This window comes from Pezoporus flaviventris, unplaced genomic scaffold (assembly GCF_033815535.1).
Source record: "Pezoporus flaviventris isolate CSIRO_AGI_PZ_B2104156 unplaced genomic scaffold, CSIRO_AGI_Pfla_v1 ptg000078l, whole genome shotgun sequence".
Taxonomy (NCBI): domain Eukaryota; kingdom Metazoa; phylum Chordata; class Aves; order Psittaciformes; family Psittacidae; genus Pezoporus; species Pezoporus flaviventris.
This window is the reverse complement of record NW_026892626.1, coordinates 14,532,453-14,549,782: the sequence shown is the minus strand read 5'-3', so window position 1 is coordinate 14,549,782 and position 17,330 is coordinate 14,532,453. Positions and strand designations below refer to the sequence as shown.

Below are 17,330 nucleotides of genomic sequence, written 5' to 3'. Positions count from 1 at the left end.
AAGGTTTTAATGCGTGCTTGAAAATCAGTGCACTGTTAATGTTGCCCCATGTGAGGTTAACCGTAAAAGGTGGCTGTCGGAATGAGAGGGAACATCAAGGGCATTCTAAACCAATTTGGTGGCTTAGAATTCTTTAAAGCCGGTGCAATTTATCAGTGTGTGTAAAAATAGATAACGTTTTTGTGCCTGTCAGGGTCGGTATCATCACCCAGAAGGTAGCTTCCCTTCTGTTTTCAGTAATACTTTATATTTGACCAATGCTATCTCTTAGGTGAAATGATGAAGTATTCCTTGGATCCCAGACAGGGAAGGTTACTGATTGAGTTGCTGGAATTCCTTTTGCACAAAGAAATTTAGCTACTGCTAAGATAAGATCAGTTTATTGGGAAGTGACAACTTTCACATTAAACAGCGCTTTTATCCGGCTGACTGTGGCAGAGTTGCAAGAGGAGCTCCTGACAGCGTCTGGTTGAAGGCTTCCAGATCTTTCTCATTGCAGACAGCTCATTTGGGATTGCTTACAGGGTTATCGAATTCCACCTGCTTTGAAACCTCCCGATTCCCTAAACTAAGAAGCGGGGTGTTGCTTTGTATGAGTTTGGTAAGGAAAGCCCCACAGAAGCCCGTTACCCCCACGCCTCAATGGCGCTGCCTCGGGTCATTACGGTACAGCGCGGAGGCCGGGGCGGAATGCGCTCCTAGTACCGTCCTTACGGCGGCCCGCGGCGCTGTTCTCGCGAGAGCTGGGCGCGAGTTCTCGTGCGATTTCGGCGCCGGGGCGAGGAGGGAGATCCAAGCGGGGCGCGCGCGGCGGTGAGTGAGGGTGGGAGCGCCTGAGGGCGGGCGGGAGGCCGCTGGCTCCGCTCGGACCGGACCGGACCGGACCGGACCGGCACAGCCCGGCTCGCCGCTCCCCTCCTGCCCCGCTCCCGCTGCTCGGCTGTCGCTCCCGGCCGAGTCCGCTGTCGTAGGAGCGGGAAAGGGAGGCTGTGCCCTGTCCCTGTTCCTCCTACCCCTGGGCGGCCGAGGCTGGGCAGGGCTGTGGGCACTGCTGAGGCCCCGCTCCCCCTGTGTGCCCTCGGGGGGTCCGTGAGGGAAACCCCCCCCCTGCGGTGCCCGGGGCACCTTTGAGAGCGGGTTTTGTGCAGCGGGGACACGCTTGTCCTTTTAATTTTTAGCGTTGTTCGTGATTTCAAATCAGGCTTTCTGTGCAGGATTACCTGTTGGCAGTGGTGTCTCCTGAATTGATTTACATGAGGTACTGAGGTACTTACTGCGAATAAACGTTTTCATTTGGGTTTTGGCTGATCCGTTGCCTATGTTAGTATTACATCTCCTCTTCGCAGTGGTATAAATCCAGAGTAACAGCTGTGTTGCTCTGAAAGTTAGACCCTAGTCTGTGCCTTTGGTACAGGGCTGTGTGGATGCGGTTGCCTTTCATGGTCCTGAGGCTTTGTGTGGCTCATTAGACTTCTTGAAGTCTCCTGGGAATCTTTGCAGGTTTTTCTGGGATCCAGGCTTGTTTTGGCTTTGGCCTTTTAGTTAATATTCTTCTAGATTTGAAGGAAGAATTGTGAGAGCTTTTATGTGAATGAGGAGACAGTTTTACTTACAGAAGTGACCTTGGGAAGTTTTGTTGCTGGAAGTTCAGTTGCAAAGTGCTTTTTGGAAACCAGAGGCAAGTTGTGTAGAAGGTAGGATTTGCTGCTACTATGGAATTCTTCCTCCATCAGCCTCAGGTGTTTGGATGAAGAGTAGTAAGTTCTGTTTACTAGTGTTAGGTGCTGCAGATCTTCATGTCCTACAATGTTAACTTGTATCCCAGACTGTTACCTTGATTGTATAGGAAAGGAAAATTCAGTTTTGTATGATTTATGATAGCTTTTATTTACACACTTATGGGCTGAGATTTGGGAGAGAATCGTAGAATCATAGAATAGCTAGGGTTGGAAAGGACCTTAAGATCATCTAGTTCCAACCCCTCTGCTGTGGGCAGGGACACCTGCCACTAAACCATGTCACCCAAGGCTCTGTCCAAAATAAATAATTTCAGGTAGACAGCTCAAGGAAAAACAGGCTGTTTTGCATAGTTTTCTCGTTTAGGAGGCCTGCAACTTCTGCCTTGCTTGAATAGTGGTTTCTGATTCACGTTGATCTCAGCGTTGACCAGCAGATTGAGTTTTGTACCTTGTGACCTGGAAGACCTTCCATTTAGTGTTACGTTTAGGCAACAACGTATCTCTTTTTAACAAAGCAGCCAGTATTTCGCAGCTTGCTCTGGATGTTTTGCTGACGACTTCCTATGTACTTCCAGAGCCATGGATGACTTCGAAAATAACACCACCGTCTTCTCGGCCCTGAGATCCCTCAACAACTTCATTTCACTGGAGGGGGCGTCTGGGCCGGCGACGCCAGGCTCGTCTCGGAGCGCCTTGCAGATTCAGTACCAGCAGAGGGTGCAGGTGAGGTGTCCTCATCCCGGTGATGCTCGCAGGGTCGCTTTAGTGTGGTTGTACATTTCTTTTGATTCCAGGGACTGGGATTGATTTAATGAAGATCTCACCATTCTTTTTACGATTGATACTCATGCAAGCTCAATGAAAGCTTGCTTTTTCAACATTTGGGAGTCTTTAATTTGTTTTAAAGTGTCAGACATTTATTTCTGTCATGTACAAATTTCAGGAAGGTCTTTTGAATATTTTCCCTGCTGGTTATAAGTGCATCTAGCTCAGGGAATTAAATTATAAGTTGTTTTCATATTGCTGAACAAAGGAGCTTTTATCAATTAGTACTTTCTAGCAAGTCATTTTGTTACTTTTTTTACAATCTTCCTTAAAGTTCCTTTGTCTGGACACATGCAGAAGACTTGCCTTGTGTGTGGCTTTGATCTGCTGACCAATTGTGCTTCCTTGTTTACTGCTGTTCGTTTCCACATGTTTGTTCTGAGCTTTTTCCTGTAAGCTGCCTGATGCTCATGAAGCATGAAGTTAACATTTTGGATCCTAAGGACTGTTTATTAGGCTGGAATGAAGTTTCTGTGTTGTGTGTCTTAATATAATTTCTGGTTAGGTCTCTATAAAATAATCTTGATTTCTTTTTAATATAAATCTGCTTTGCATTTAGAATGAAAAAACCTATACATTTTCTGTCTGTGGTACATCTCGGATTGCAAAAGATGCAAAGATGCATTGCAAAGATGGTTAGAGGAGACTCTTCCTGGTTTATAGAGTCTTCTTTAGTCTTGAGTGTACAGGGCTTGGACATGAGGTGTTCTAGTAATGTTGCCTGTGTTATAGGGTAATTGGAATGAAAAAATGAAGTGTAATGTGGCAGTTAGAAAACCATGTTATTTTGCCAGCAGTTAAACTTCCTGGGGAACATGATCTCTGTTTCTTGGGTAGCTGCTGTTACTTTTATGAGGCTTGGGAAGTTCATCAGTAACGTTTTTTTTTCTAGATAGGGAAGTACATTTTGTTAGAGTATCTTTAGAGATTGAATGAGAAATTCTGAATGAAGAACTTGACATTTGCTTCTTTCCAGCTAACATTGATTTGATGTGGGTTTCTGAGTGTGTTGTTGAACTCTTGGTTTCCCCATCTGCAGTTGGTGCGAGAGTACCATAAATATGGTGATAGATTCCTTGTAACTTGTGAAGTGGCATTCAGGTGTGAGCTGAACAGCACAAGGTGGGAGCTAGCAATGTTATATGTTGTTAATGGTGTGTAATGTCTGTTTTCACACATGGTCTGGTGAGATGGAAGAACAAGCTGGGCAGATCCACTCCAAATCCCAGCTCCTGCAGGTGGAACGAGAGAAGATGCAAATGGAGCTTAGCCACAAACGAGCTCGCATTGAGCTGGAGAAGGCAGCTAATACCAATGCCAGGAACTATGAGGTAGGTACATCAATTGCAGATGGTTTGATGTCATAGACCTAAATCAGAACATACGTAGTACATCTATGTTGGTGTTTTAGTTTGGATCAGGTGTATACTCTTGACTTCTCGTGCTGTGCTTTGGTTTGCAGTGAAATGTCTCAGAATGTGTATAGCCAGCTTTTTTTGGGATGAAACTAAATTGAAAGATGGAGGCCAGGAGCAAGCCTAGTGCTCTCCCAACTGCTAACAGACACTGTCTTCAGAACAAGACTTCAGCAAACCTGTAGTAAATGGTCCTGGAATACGTTTACTGTATTTGCATTCACTCCAGATGTTGTGGTGGTGTGGGTGTCAAGTTCCCAGCACAAACTTTTGCTCTGCAGTGCATTGCACTAACTTGCTGATGTACATGAGAATGTGAACGTCAGAGCCTGGTTTGGTTTATAAACCAATGATCTGATCACAAGATTCCATTAGTTTAGCACTGAAGTCATCATGGGTAGCAGTAACAAAAGGATTTAGTATTTGTTTCTCCCAGAAGTATTTAAGTGTTTTTCTCCCAGATGAATTTAAACTTCTGCTGGCACAATTGCCAGCATGTACTTTGTGTGACTGTAATTAATTGGAGTGGCAGCAGTGCCAACTGTGCTCTGTCACACAAGAGAGCTTGCACCGATAAAACAGTGAGCCTCACTCGGGGACGAAGAGCTTTTATTGCTTTCTGGTCTGATGCCCACATATATTTGCTTAGCTACGTTACTGGAATAAGTAGTAGATGTGTGGGTTTTGTAGCATAACAAAGATCTTATATGAGGCTGATTATTAAAAAAGAAACCTTTAAAAAACTCTTAAGCATGTTTTGTTGAATTTCACAAGGGTGCTGGGTGATAGATTTGGTGTGTGGTTCTGAAATAGCAAGTCAGTGTTCCTCTGAAGTCAAGTGTGGGATTAAGCTGAGTTCAAACTGGAATGTAGTTGAGTCAGTCACAGCAACCCTTGAAATACTGGTACAGAAAAAGGGAGCAGCACTAATCTCCAGCACTGTGGTAATTACCCTGCTCAGATTCTGTGTTTTTCCAAGTCATGTGGATAAAGGTTTTGGGAACCTCACATTGCTTTGCATAATCCTTGCTTACTATGTAAATCCATGTCTCGATTTGCTTTGATTAGCAAAGCAATTTACTACACATTTTTTCAATAATCAATTTGTGGTAGGAATAAACTGAAATGGTATATGAGAAGTTTCCAGAGGGCAAAAATATTTATTGTATTGATAATACTGTGTGTTTAAACCCTGTTTCTTTTATGTTAAATATCCTCGTACAACTTCCAGAAGTTGCAGAGGGAAGTTTGTCTTATTAACCCGACTGTTGAGATCTGAGTTTCTGGAAGTCAATTTGCTATGCATGGGTCAGGTTCAAATTCGGCATCAAATGGTTTCATCTTTGAGCGTGCAATGGAGTCACGTCTGTGTTTTCATCTTCATGTCTTAGTCTTCCAGATCGCTTTGACTGCCTCTTAATTTTCTAGCTCCTTTGCCCTGTGTAGGTCCTTGACGCTGAATTGCTGTTGGTAAGATTTTTGCCCCTGATAGTGCTCTGACCACTGCGATGAGGAATGGGGACGGGAGGAACCAAAACAGCTTCAGTTTTGTGCTACTTTCCTCTTATGTCTCTTTGTGTTTTGTTTTTTTACTATTACAAGCGAGAGGCTGACCGTAACCGGGAGCTGCTCACACGCATAAAGCAATATCAGGAAAGGGAAACAGAAGCTGAAAATAAACTGAAAGAACAAATGGAGATGAGCAAATGCTATAAGAAGAGCATGGAGACAATGAGTAAGAAGCTGCAAGAGAAGGAGAGCAAATTAGCTGAAGCCAATGAAGTAAGAACAGAGTAAATTTTTAATCCCTTTGTAGCTTCCGGTGACTGACTTTGAAGGTCTTGCGAATAGAAAATCCCCTTTTTGATTAAAAAATAAAAAAAAAGACAAACCCCAAACCAAACAAAACCAACAACCCAGACAAAACAATTGGAAGCACTGTATTTAGGAATAAACCCTGGTGGTATGTGTCTGTTTGCTGTCAAAGGTTAGAGCTTAACCAATCCAGAGACAAGTGAGCAGGTCACTTGTTAAGTGTGTCACTTAACACAGAAGCTGTCACTGTGTTAATTAACAATGAGAAGGGATTTCTTAGATGGATACAGAAAAGGAGAAAAAAGTGCAAGGCAGTATAAATCACCTAGGTTTTTAAGTCGGGTTACATGACATTGGATAAAGAAAGGGGAAATGATGGAGGAGGTAAAATGGGAAGGTGTTGAGGGAAGTAGGGAAAATTGTAGACTGGAGGAGACCAAAGTTACATACAAAGTCGTTCTTCCTGAAATGTCTTAGGTGCTTTTGTGTTCCACTGTAGAATGAATGCTTGGATAATTCTGATTTCAGCTCTCTGTGATGAGAAGACCATCCTTTCAGCCTCTTCAGATGCCATTCTAGTTAAGTTCAGCTAGTGCATTTGTAACTTTTCTGTTAACTGCATCAGCTGGGTACCTCTAGAGTCCTTAAGCCTTTCAGCTGCCTAGCTATCACTGGAAATATTTGCGTGATAAAGCAGGTAAACACATGTAATGTGCCACTTATTGGTGCTTAAAAACAGGGGGACAGTGATGGCATATGACAGAAACTAAACCCATGTATGAAATGTGTGCAACCTTTCTGGTTTTGTGTTATTTTTATTATAGCTATCAGTATCAAGAGGAGCACCCTACATGACTCTCAGTTTAGAAAACACCTTACATATGGAATGTTTTGAGATTTTTCTGTTAAAGGGAGATGAATGTTGGCTATTTGAAACAAACCTGTGAGGTTTTCTTTAGAAAGAAGATATTTAGAACATTTTAAAATCCACTCGATCCCTACCTTTAAGGAAAGCAAAATGCAGCTGGCATTTAGTTGAGGCAAACACAGATGCTTTCATTTTGGCTGTGTTTCAAGATTTAATTTGGAATGGTTGTGGGGTAATGTTTTTACTTTAATATATATAGTTGTGTTTTATCATCATCTAGCTTTGAAGCTTGATAGTTTTCATGCCAGTTTGAGGTCACCCACTTAATAGGTAATGGAAATGACAATTTGGGTGACAGATGAAAGCAACTAAATTACTTTCTCTCGCCTTTGTTTTTGAGGTGAGTTTGCAGGTCTGAAGGTTTGCAAGAGTGGGATTGTTTCTAGATTCACTGTTTGTACTTTTAATTTGGATATGATTTCTGTCTATCACCATCCATAATATTTGGCTTGGAGAGTCATAGCCTTCTGTGTTTATTCTTTCTTTCCATTACTTCAGACAATCACTGTATTAAAAGGGAAAATCTCAGAACTGCAATGGAGTAAAATGAATCAAGAGATGCAGATGACAAGCCAAGACTCTCAGAAGCAGGAACTGATGGAACAGCTGGATGTTCAACATAAGTAAGCAGGGGATCAGTGACTAGGGAGAAAAAGGCAAACAAAACTTCAGTCTTCTGTAGCTGTTGTCACTCAGAAAACTTTCCACAGCGTTTGATTTCCGATCTTCAAAGGGGTTCTTTGATCTGGATGTGCAGGTTATAACCGTTGTTTAGAACTAGCTCTGAGGTGCGATTTAATTGTACCTTGAGGAAAAAAAAAACAAAAACCCAAACTTGAACTTAAAATCTCAGTGATGTCTCATGTTCATGGTAGACAGTTAGCAGAAGGCATGTGGGTGGGAAAGGCTAATCTGAACTTTATAGGCTGAACAGAACAAAAATACCAAGCCTTAACTCCTAGTTGAGAGGTAGTTGAAAGATATGAGTGTGTTGGTTTTTTTTTTAACTCGTTTACTAAGTTCAACTCCTCAGTTTCAAAGGTGCTCTTTATTTACTGTGGGTGTGTATTTGCTGGTTTCAAAGTTAAGGTGGCTTTAATTTTTGATTGTTTCTCAAGATGCATGTTTTTATTAAAATTAGTATTTTTCTGTCTAAATTAGAGGGAGACGGTATGCGTATGAAACTCTGAGAGAGTCAATCTGCTGTAACAGTACCGTATACCTCGTTAATAGCGTTTGAAAATGTTTGTCAAAGATACTTCTGCATGTAGATGGTTTCTGGTATGTGATTCCTGGGTGCTAAGTGCCTCTTGTATGTACATCTAATAGAAAATGGCAAGAAGCTTGTCAGCAAATCCAGATGTTGCAAGCAAACCAATCCCATCTAGCAGAATATGAACAGAAGATTAAGGTAAGAAATTCTGTGGGCTATATAAAGGTTTAGTTGTTAATCTCTCCCATGGAAGAACAGAACAGTGTTTTTCTAAACATAAATACTATTGCAGAAATAAGACGTTAGTTTGTCATGTAAGAATCTGATCAGGTGGCCAGCAAGAGCTGAATTTGGCTAAATTGATTTAGGTGGTCCAGACTACTTGTGATTAACTGTAACATGAAACACTTCATCTTTGTTGTATCAATTGATTGAGAAAAAGCATCTACCTATGCTTTCTCAATAGAAAGGTGATTTATATCCTTCTGCAGTGCTTGACAGGAACACTGTTTGATCTTGTGGCAGAGCACAAGATTGCCCTGCAAAATGTTCACTAGAAGTGGGTCCTTCTTAATGATTAGTGGAGATCTTGTTTTGTTAGGAACTTAAGGTACATAGGTGTAGGGAAGAGGCCAGCCCAGGTGTTACAAGTGGAACGAGAGTTATCCCTGCTTTGAGTGATGGATTGGGCCAGATGACCCACTGACTTCCCTTCCAATGTCATGCAAGTCATTGATTCGAGTTTAAAAATTACAATGGAGGAATAGCTCTTATGAGTTCCAAGTTAATCGTTGCTGTCCTCTTGCCATCCCGTATTTTCTAGGATCTGGAACAGAAGCTCTCCCAGCAGGAACATGATGCTTTAATTGTCAAGAACATGAAGACAGAACTGGCTCGTCTGCCAAAAATGGAGCGGGAATTGCGCCAACTCAAGGAGGAAAATGCCTACTTCAGGTGAAAGAAGGGTTCAATTGTTGGGAGGGTTAGCTTGTGTGAGGTGTCGCTGCCCATGGCAGGGGGGTTGGAACTAGATGATCTTAAGGTCCTTTCCAACCCTAACTATTCTATGATTCTGTACCTGCTACATTTGCACTATATGTACTTTCAAATCCCTTTGTTGGGCTTCCATATGGGAAACTTTAGAAGGAAGCTTAAATGTTACACATAACTACTGGGTCTGAATTGAGCAGGTTGTGATGGCTACCAGAGGATTTGACAGGATCTGGGTGATCTCCCTAAACACAGTGAGAGCCTCACAGAATGTGTATTGATTGTTCTGAATGTTTGTTAGATATATTCTGTCATCTGTTTGTTAGAACAAAATTCAGTGTTTAAAGATAGCGATGAGCTCTGTACAGCTTTGGGAAAGGAATCCCTGTAGAGCATAGAGTGATCACTTTAATAACTCTTTTTGCTTAGTTATTGTTGCCACTGCTTTAGAGGCTTGGTGTTCCAGCATCATGTTTGGAAAGTTTAAGTGTCTAAAGCATTCTGATATAGACCTGGGTCTCTGAAGTGGCAATTAATTTGAAATATTAAATTCCTGTGAACTATGAAATAAGTTGCCTTGGAGATTTTTATTTTCTTTTGTTAAAGTAAACTTAATTCCCATCTTTTGGTGTATCTTAAATAAAAACCCTTGAGTTACATGCCTGACCTTACCAGCATTTTCTTATCCTAAAATTAAATCTCTTGGCTTTGTTTCTGTTCTTGTTTCATTATAATTTTAAATTAGTTATCTTGGAATCTTTTCTCATGCTTGGGTGTTTTGTGCACAGAAACGTGCTATCAACAAATTAAAGGTCATTTTTTACAAACAGTTTTATCTTCTCACCCTTGCACACCTTAAGCAGTGTCAAACATACTCAGCCATCACAGAGCACTCAGAAAGCCCCAGTGTCTGCCACTTGCTGTGTTACAGCTTGTGTTCAGCCTGCCTGAAGATTGGAGTAGGGAGTCTTTTGCTACCCTTCACGCTGTTTAGCCAATCAGTGAAGCAGATACGAAACTTCAGGTTCTTTGGACGTAATGAGGGTGGCACTTAAGAGTAGGAAAAAGCCCAGTTTAATAGCGCTGAATTTCTGATGTAGCAGTGGCTTTGCAGTGAGGGTTATAGAAGCGAGTCAGTTGAATGCCATGAAGTCTGTTCAGTGTCATTCCAGGTGTATCCAGAAGTTCGTGTGGGTGAGTTGAGTTGCTTGGCTCTTTAATTGTCGTTTCTCTTTTTCACCACAGGGAAATGAAAGAAAACAATGGGTTGCTCAAAGAGGAGGTAGAAGGTCTCCAGAGAAAACTGGAACGCTATGAGAAAGTCCAAGCGCAGCTCGCGACTGTTGAATTGGAAAATGAGGTGAGGAGCTGGGAATGTTTGGTGGGTGAGCAGGATAGAGGTTTCCTTTGTTGCCTGTCCTGTCTTTTAGGCTCTTCCTGTATTTTTTACTTGAGATGAGATACTTGTTTTAATTAATGTGTTCCAACCAGGCATTCCCAGACTTGAATGTCAGCATGAGAGGACCTATGGCAATAAAGGTGACAAATGCAAAAGGTTAATCTGCTGTTCAGCTGGAGATTTCATGTAAAGAACTATCTCCTCGATAGTGTCTTTTTTGGCCTTGCTGTTTGTTTCTTGCCTCTCTTCTGCTAGAAGTGTCATTTTTGGTGTTAAACTCTGCTCAGATACGGTGTTGCTGAAAAGATGTGTGGTAAGAACCTTGCTAGGCACTTAGATTACTGCCAGTGCCTGCAGGGCCGGAGTGTGGTCTCAGATGAATAAAATGCCTTTGCTTCCATCCCACCCTGTATCAGTCAGACAGCAAGCTGTCAAGAGATTAACCTTACTGTGAACCTGTTGATCTGCATAACTATACTGGTGTCTGATCAGGTTTAGATTATACAATTTGGCGTAGACTAAAAGTAAAAAGCTAGAGGAGAAACTGGAGGAGGAGAAGTAGGCACTTCAGCTACTACAGGATCGGTGTTGAGAATACAGCTTGTTTACTTCTCCACTGCCAGGAGTCTACCAAAGTCTAGTACACCGATGGTAACTCACAGGGTTATTTGACGTGTAACATAGATTCTGTGTGTCATAGAGCTGTGGTGACAGGGAAAATGTTTGTGAGGAATGGGAATGACAAGATAAGAAGATAATGAAATCCACAGGAGGAAAAGACATTGACTTTGAATGGAGGATTATGGGAAAACTGTGGAAAATGAGCTGTTAGAACATTTTTCTGTGTCTCTAACTCTTCTTTTGATCTCTACTTCAGAAACTTGTGGGAAAATTAAAAAGCTGGGAGAGAGTGGACCAAAGCACCGGCTTGAACATCAGGTATGTGCTCACAGCTCTGCAGAGAAGTACAGTTTCAGATGGTTTTCCTTTCCTCTGAATCATCTGATCCTTGCAGTGTGCTGGTCATGTTTCTTGCTAACTCTTCTTCATGTGGAGATTTTTCCAGTACTTTATTATATATAAGAAAAATCATAGGATACACACTGTTATAGAGTACCTTTGGGAGCTAGCAATTGTTTTTCACCAAGTCAGCCTGACAATGTCTCTAAGGCTCAGTTTTGAGTTCTCTGAACTCCTTGTGTATAAGCATTCATGTTTAGTTAGAGACTCTGCTAGTTTAGTAAGCGAACTCTTAAGAATATTGGGATGTGTTCAGAGAAAAGAATCTGTGTTGACAAGATCCTTGTGACAAATTGCTGTAAATATGATTTCTTTGAAATCTGGATGTCAAAATAAACTGCCAGATCATGTTGTGGTGACTTTTCTTCCCTAAAGCAGCTGAAGAACTGTTTTGTTTTGACTAATGAGAAATGGAATAAACTCAGCTTCTTATAAAAGGGGGAAAACTCTTCACCCCTCCAATGATGTTTTGTAACAGAAGCTTGTCAGTTTGGGTACTGTTACTTAACAGCTTTCTGACATGTGGAGCACTGAACCAGATTTTTTAAGATCTCTGGTATGTATGTGGTATAGGGAGGGGCTGGAAATGGTGCATTTTCTGATCATTTTCTTCCACTGCAGGAGGTTTTCTGTGTAACCATGCCTTCATGTGTCGTGCTTCAACACTGCTTTATCTTCTCTAAATGCTTACATTCTTGTTACACTAGCAGAGCTGCTTCTTTGTAAATAACTGTGTTGATAGCAGCATTCTAGTACAGATCACCTTTCATACTGGATCAAGGCCTGAGCTGCAACATGAACCGCAGAACCTAACTTTACTAGTTGTTTCATTATTCCATTCATTACATGTGTCCAAAACCAGAGTTATATTTGCAGACTGTTGGGATTGTTTGGAAGCAGGAGCATTTGAATATGCACCTATAGTTTGGGCACATTATTGCTTCATGTAGAAAATACTTGTGTTTAACTTGGGAAAGCTCCCTTAGTTTTCTCACTGTTTTCTGTTTAATGAGGACAATGAATCTTTCTGTGGCGGCACGCTATTATGACTGAGATCCTCTCCTGCCTCTACTGAGGATACATACATTTAGATGGAGTTAGAATTGTGCTGCCTCTCCTATGGCAAGGAAAGGCCAGAAATAGTATGAATCCTTTACACAAAACGTGTGCTATCAGACAGCAGAGTAAAAGCTTTTTACTTACCTCAAGCTGTTAAAGGTTTAATGAGGTAATTTCACACTGGGAGAGAAATGGAACCAAGTGATTCTGCCTGTGGAAGTCTAATAACTCCTTCATTTAAAATCAGAATATTCACTGGAAAGTGCTAGGCTTTGATTGGGCCATATTGTTTAGTGCTATTAATGGCGTCTTCTCTTACAGAGGAGAGAATTGCTCCTGAGAAGAACCATCTTTTGCATGAAATTGTAGCAAGTGGAGCTGGATGATTTCCTTCTCCCTCTTTTTTTTCCCCCCTCTTTCTTGTTGTTGCTTAGATTTCTTACATCATGAATTACATTGCTTCTCAGTCAGGATTGATGAAGATGATGAGAGATCATTGTCCTAGTTAAGTTCCTGGAGTATACTGTTGGCGAAGCATAGAATCAGCTAGGTTGGAAAAGACCCTTAAAATTATCAAGAGAAGAGTTAGTTGCCCATCTCATAGTAGAAGAAAACAGGAGCAAGTTGGATAGTTGTCCCAAAGATGCAGAGCAATATGCTGTTTGTTAATAACTCGATGAGCAAGGAAGAAGGGAAATGCATCTTAATCATACTCTTTATTGATACAGAGAATGTTAAGTTAAGCATGTACAGCGTGTGGTGTTTTAGGAGAGGATGGTTTTTAATTTCCTCCAGCACTTCCACAGGGCTTGCTCTGTGTCTGCTCTCAGTGGTTTCTGTTCACTGATTGCCTGGTCCCAGCAGGCTTTTTGTCAGATTGGCTTATGATCAGACGTCGGAGCGTAAGTTTGTATGATAATACTTGGAAAGGAGGTGCAGCTTTTAGGAGTGTAGTGGTAATCCTACTGGCTTTAGTACTGGTCTCTTTTTGATAACAATAAAAGAGCAAAGTGTTTATAATGCTTCCCTTTTTGTAGGCGGAAACAAGTTCATTAACAGTTTACTCAAAGGCTAATCTTAGGTTTTTCTGGTTCTGGATTCCACTTGTAAGCTCCTGGGTTTTCTTCTTGTGCTCATAAACTATAGCAGCAAAGACAGCTTTAGCTCTAGAGCATGTTGGTGTGTTGTGTTCTGCTGTGCAAGCTTCTGTCCAGACTTTGCCTTTAGAATTATACCTGCCTTATACAGTTGTTATAATATCCTCGTAAGCTCCACAATACCCAGACGATAAATTAATACACATTGTAGTTATGTTTGGTTTGTGTATGCACATTATGCATGTCCTAATCTTTTTTTTGTGGTCAATTATAAGTCCTTTTAGGATCTTGATCTTCTTACTGCCTACTTCCCTGCTATAGTTCGCTGTCTCTTATAGTGGATGGGATTTTTGTCTTGTAGGTCTTTTTTTGTGAGTTACTGTTACGCTGCCAGCGGTTTTCATACATTTGTCCTGTGTTGCTCTGACTTCATATTCCTGCTGTAGGATTTGGTTTCAACTGTAAAAGGAGAAAAAAAAAATGCTGAATTTTGAAATTCTTGCTTTGCAAGTAGAAAGTCTTCCTTGTTTTGGGGTTGACTCCCCTGGAGGAGGACATTCATGTATGGGTATTGTAGGACTTTGTTATTAAGAAAGAGTTGCATTGGGAAAATAAGCTTATACTCTTGTTCCTCTGGAATGTGCTGATGTAGTTTGTATTTCTTCAAGGTCTAGTATTTGTGTAATAGAGTTGTTGACCATCTTCACTGAAGAACATGACAGGCGTGGTTGTTTTTTTTAGAGTTCTACTATTAGCTTGGAGGTATTTCCCAGGTAGTTTATTAAGTGTCATTAAACAACATGTATTTTAACCAAAAAATCCCTGGGGAAGGCTGTGTGTGAGAGGAGGCAGGTGCTTTATGTGGATGATGGCACGTAAAATCATCGATGAGGTGGTGTCCTTTCTCCTGCTGCTGGAGAAAACTGGATTTCCGCTCCAGTCTGGCAGGCTTGGCCTGATGTAAAATCATCAGCTGGGCTCTCAGGAAGGGTCAGTGAGTGTAAGGAATGTTGCTATCAATGCTGCATATATGCAATCGCTGTCTCCTTGTCCAGTACGTTGGGTAGTAACTTGGTGTGAAAAAGATTTGTGCACATTTCTCTAATGGCATACAGAGTAGAGTGTTTTTCAGACCACCTCTGTAAACTTCATATTTACACCACACACTTAGCCTTGTTTAGTAAGAGTTCTTCAAAGCCTGGCTCTTCTCCACCCACCCCAAACCTTAAAATTGCATCCTCCAGAGCAGCACTGTTACTGTTTGACTTTCCCTTCTGCAGCATATAGAAGATACCCAAAAAAGGAGGTTTCTTATTCTGTGAGCTTTACGTCTAAATAAGCTTTTTTTGGTGCTGCTTCTTGTTTTGACTGGTATTGCCTTTGTCCTCTAATAAATTAGACAGGTGACTTTGCTATCCATAAACAGGTACACGTCATTTTGCATCATTCTGCACTCCAGGATGTATCTGGTATGTTTTAAAGATGAGATAGTAAGTTGGACACTGAAGATATTGATAGTCACTGATAGTAGCTGACAAGGTTTAATGCTGAATTTGTCTTTGTATTCCTGCGTAATTGGCAGAATATTTCAAGTCTTAAAAGACTGGAGTTTTGCTGAAAGGTTACACATATTTATGGAAGATAAAGCAAAAGATTTTGTTCATATCTTCAGAATCGTATTCCTGTTTTCCATGCCCATCACAAGGAAGCATTAGAGAGATCAGCTCTCTTTTTGTGAAGGGCCATGGAATACAGTATGGAAGTTAAATGCAAGCCTAACATATCAGAAAGAAAAGCAGTGTGCTTGAACAACGCTGTGTTGCTCAGGGGCTCCAGAGGTGGTCTTGGACATTCTTGAGTCACGTCTAGTTGCAGTTATTTATATTGGAAGGGAGATCTTGGTGCCTTGGTGTAAGGCTGACCTGGAGGAACTCTTGGTTTAATGAAGCATGAGTTTGGAGAGTACCTATAGTCATCCTTCAGTTTGCAAGGGTAGATTCAGTTGGCTTCACTGATGATAGTACATTAAGCTGCTCTAGCTGTTTGTGTATTTGCTGCCTGGGTCTGGAAAGAGAAGTGCATATTTAACAGGAATTCAGGCCAGTGCTTAAGGACCATTTTCACTCAGTGGAGCCTGCCAGATGCAGGCAGCAGCCACTCATCTGCTGACCTGTCCCTTAGAGCCAAAGGATGAACCTGTTAGTGCTGACCTGGGTTGCTTGTGGAAACATCTGTGGGCTGGCTGGCTGACAAATCTTGGGGCCTAACTTCCTGCAGTGTCTGAGACCAGATAAGAAGAGGAGATAGTGTGAATGTGCATGCATTTCCTCCCCAAGAAAGGGTTTAATTAAGTGGGAAGTATCTCTGTTTAGTACAGTGGATAGCATAGTTGTAATTTGTAATTACACAGGTGCTACACTCAGTACGGGAAGTCCTCCTATGCACATTCTGCTTTTGGAGCTGGGGGAAGGGAGGAGAGAGGGAGGGAAAAGGGAATCATTTCTTGATTCTGCATTTAGTGGTAGATTAGTGCTCTTTTTTCCCCAGTGAATAGGAGAGAAGGGAGAATATTGGAGTTCTCTACTTCGCTTTTTGAATCTTGATTAACTATGCTTAGCTACTCTGTGCTCTCTTCCATACCAGGCATTGAATGTCTTTGCAGTAGTGAATGAAGCTCATAATCTTCTCCTTTCTCACAAGGTGGTAATTTACCTTCCTCTGAATGTCCATTATGAATAAGTGGTTACTGGTTTAAAAAACCTCAAAAATCTGTTGACAGATACCCAAAGCAGTGCATGTTGAAATGATGTGAGTTGCTTCTATCTGTTTCTGGATACTTCATTAACTGTAACCAAGCAAGATAAGGTTTGGGGGTTACTGTTGCTAGTTCCAGTAGTGCCATAATTCTGGCATGATTGCTCCATAGTTGAGCAGGTATTGTTATTGGAGTAGCCTATTGTATCCCTCTGGTCTTTTGTCACCAAGCAAGAAATGGATCTAATGAAAAGTGCTTGCTGGCTGCTGTCGGTAACTGCACCACTGAGCTGAAGTGCTAATTTCCATGTCTGGGGGTGGGGGGATAAGGGGAACGGATTTCTCTGGGTTGACTAATGGTGCCCCCTACTTTAGAGCTAAGTCTCTAATTGGAAAAGAAAATCATCAGTAGCATAATATGAGGATCTTGAAACTTCATTTTGTACATCTAAGTTTTAAGTAAATAATTGTGATTTATGATCTGTGAACACATTGAGAATTGCATGACTGCTGCTTAGGAGATCCCAGTGCAAAACAAGCTGTCTCCTCACAGTGGGAATTCCCAAGGCACCAAAACCGAAGATAAACACTGTGTAACGGGAAACACTAATTAAAGCTCCCCACAAACAAACAGTGAAAACCAAAACAAAAGGAGAAGCTGTGCTGCTTAGGGGAAGCTTTTATAGTTGTGAGGTCTCAGCTTACCTCATGGGACAGTGTCTTCTGATGTCCTGAATAGACACAGTACTGCATTTTACAGTTACTTTTAAGAGCTTAATTTTGTCATAAAAATTGCTTTCCGTTGAAGGTTTGATAAATGTTAAAGAATTCACTCTCCAAAGAGGTTAAATGTACTTTGGCTTCTGACTTGACTATGTGTGCAGATGTTCTGTTCTTATGTGGTACCTTATGGGTCTGTGAGCACTGCAGCTGGAAGAGGTCCTGCAGAGCAAGAAGTAATCTAGAATGGAAACCAGCTTTCAGGTGGATTGCTTCCCTCATCAGCTTACTGTGTGGGTGCAGGAATGCCTGTGTTGTTCCAGAGCAGGGCAGAGGGAAGTGGCAATGAGCAGCCA

The 17,330-nt window shown here is 41.5% G+C and overlaps 1 protein-coding gene across 4 annotated transcripts in view; it reads left to right on the top strand.

Moving 5' to 3' along the window:
* Nucleotides 1–673: 673 nt before the first annotated feature.
* Nucleotides 674–17,330, top strand: part of MAD1L1 (mitotic arrest deficient 1 like 1) — a 369,229-nt gene continuing 352,572 nt past the window's right edge. For 3 of the 4 annotated variants that reach the window (XR_009746997.1, XM_061474043.1, XM_061474039.1), the window contains exons 1-9: nucleotides 674–813; nucleotides 2,315–2,462; nucleotides 3,755–3,895; nucleotides 5,582–5,761; nucleotides 7,221–7,345; nucleotides 8,052–8,133; nucleotides 8,759–8,889; nucleotides 10,171–10,285; nucleotides 11,202–11,263. Coding sequence is in view for 3 of the 4 variants with exons in the window: in XM_061474043.1 (XP_061330027.1) it covers nucleotides 2,319–2,462; nucleotides 3,755–3,895; nucleotides 5,582–5,761; nucleotides 7,221–7,345; nucleotides 8,052–8,133; nucleotides 8,759–8,889; nucleotides 10,171–10,285; nucleotides 11,202–11,263 (980 nt within the window). In the remaining variant the exon portion in view is untranslated. Of the gene's footprint in view, nucleotides 814–1,525; nucleotides 1,695–2,314; nucleotides 2,463–3,754; nucleotides 3,896–5,581; nucleotides 5,762–7,220; nucleotides 7,346–8,051; nucleotides 8,134–8,758; nucleotides 8,890–10,170; nucleotides 10,286–11,201; nucleotides 11,264–17,330 lie in introns of those variants that run through there. The other variant, XM_061474042.1, reaches the window with a different exon arrangement.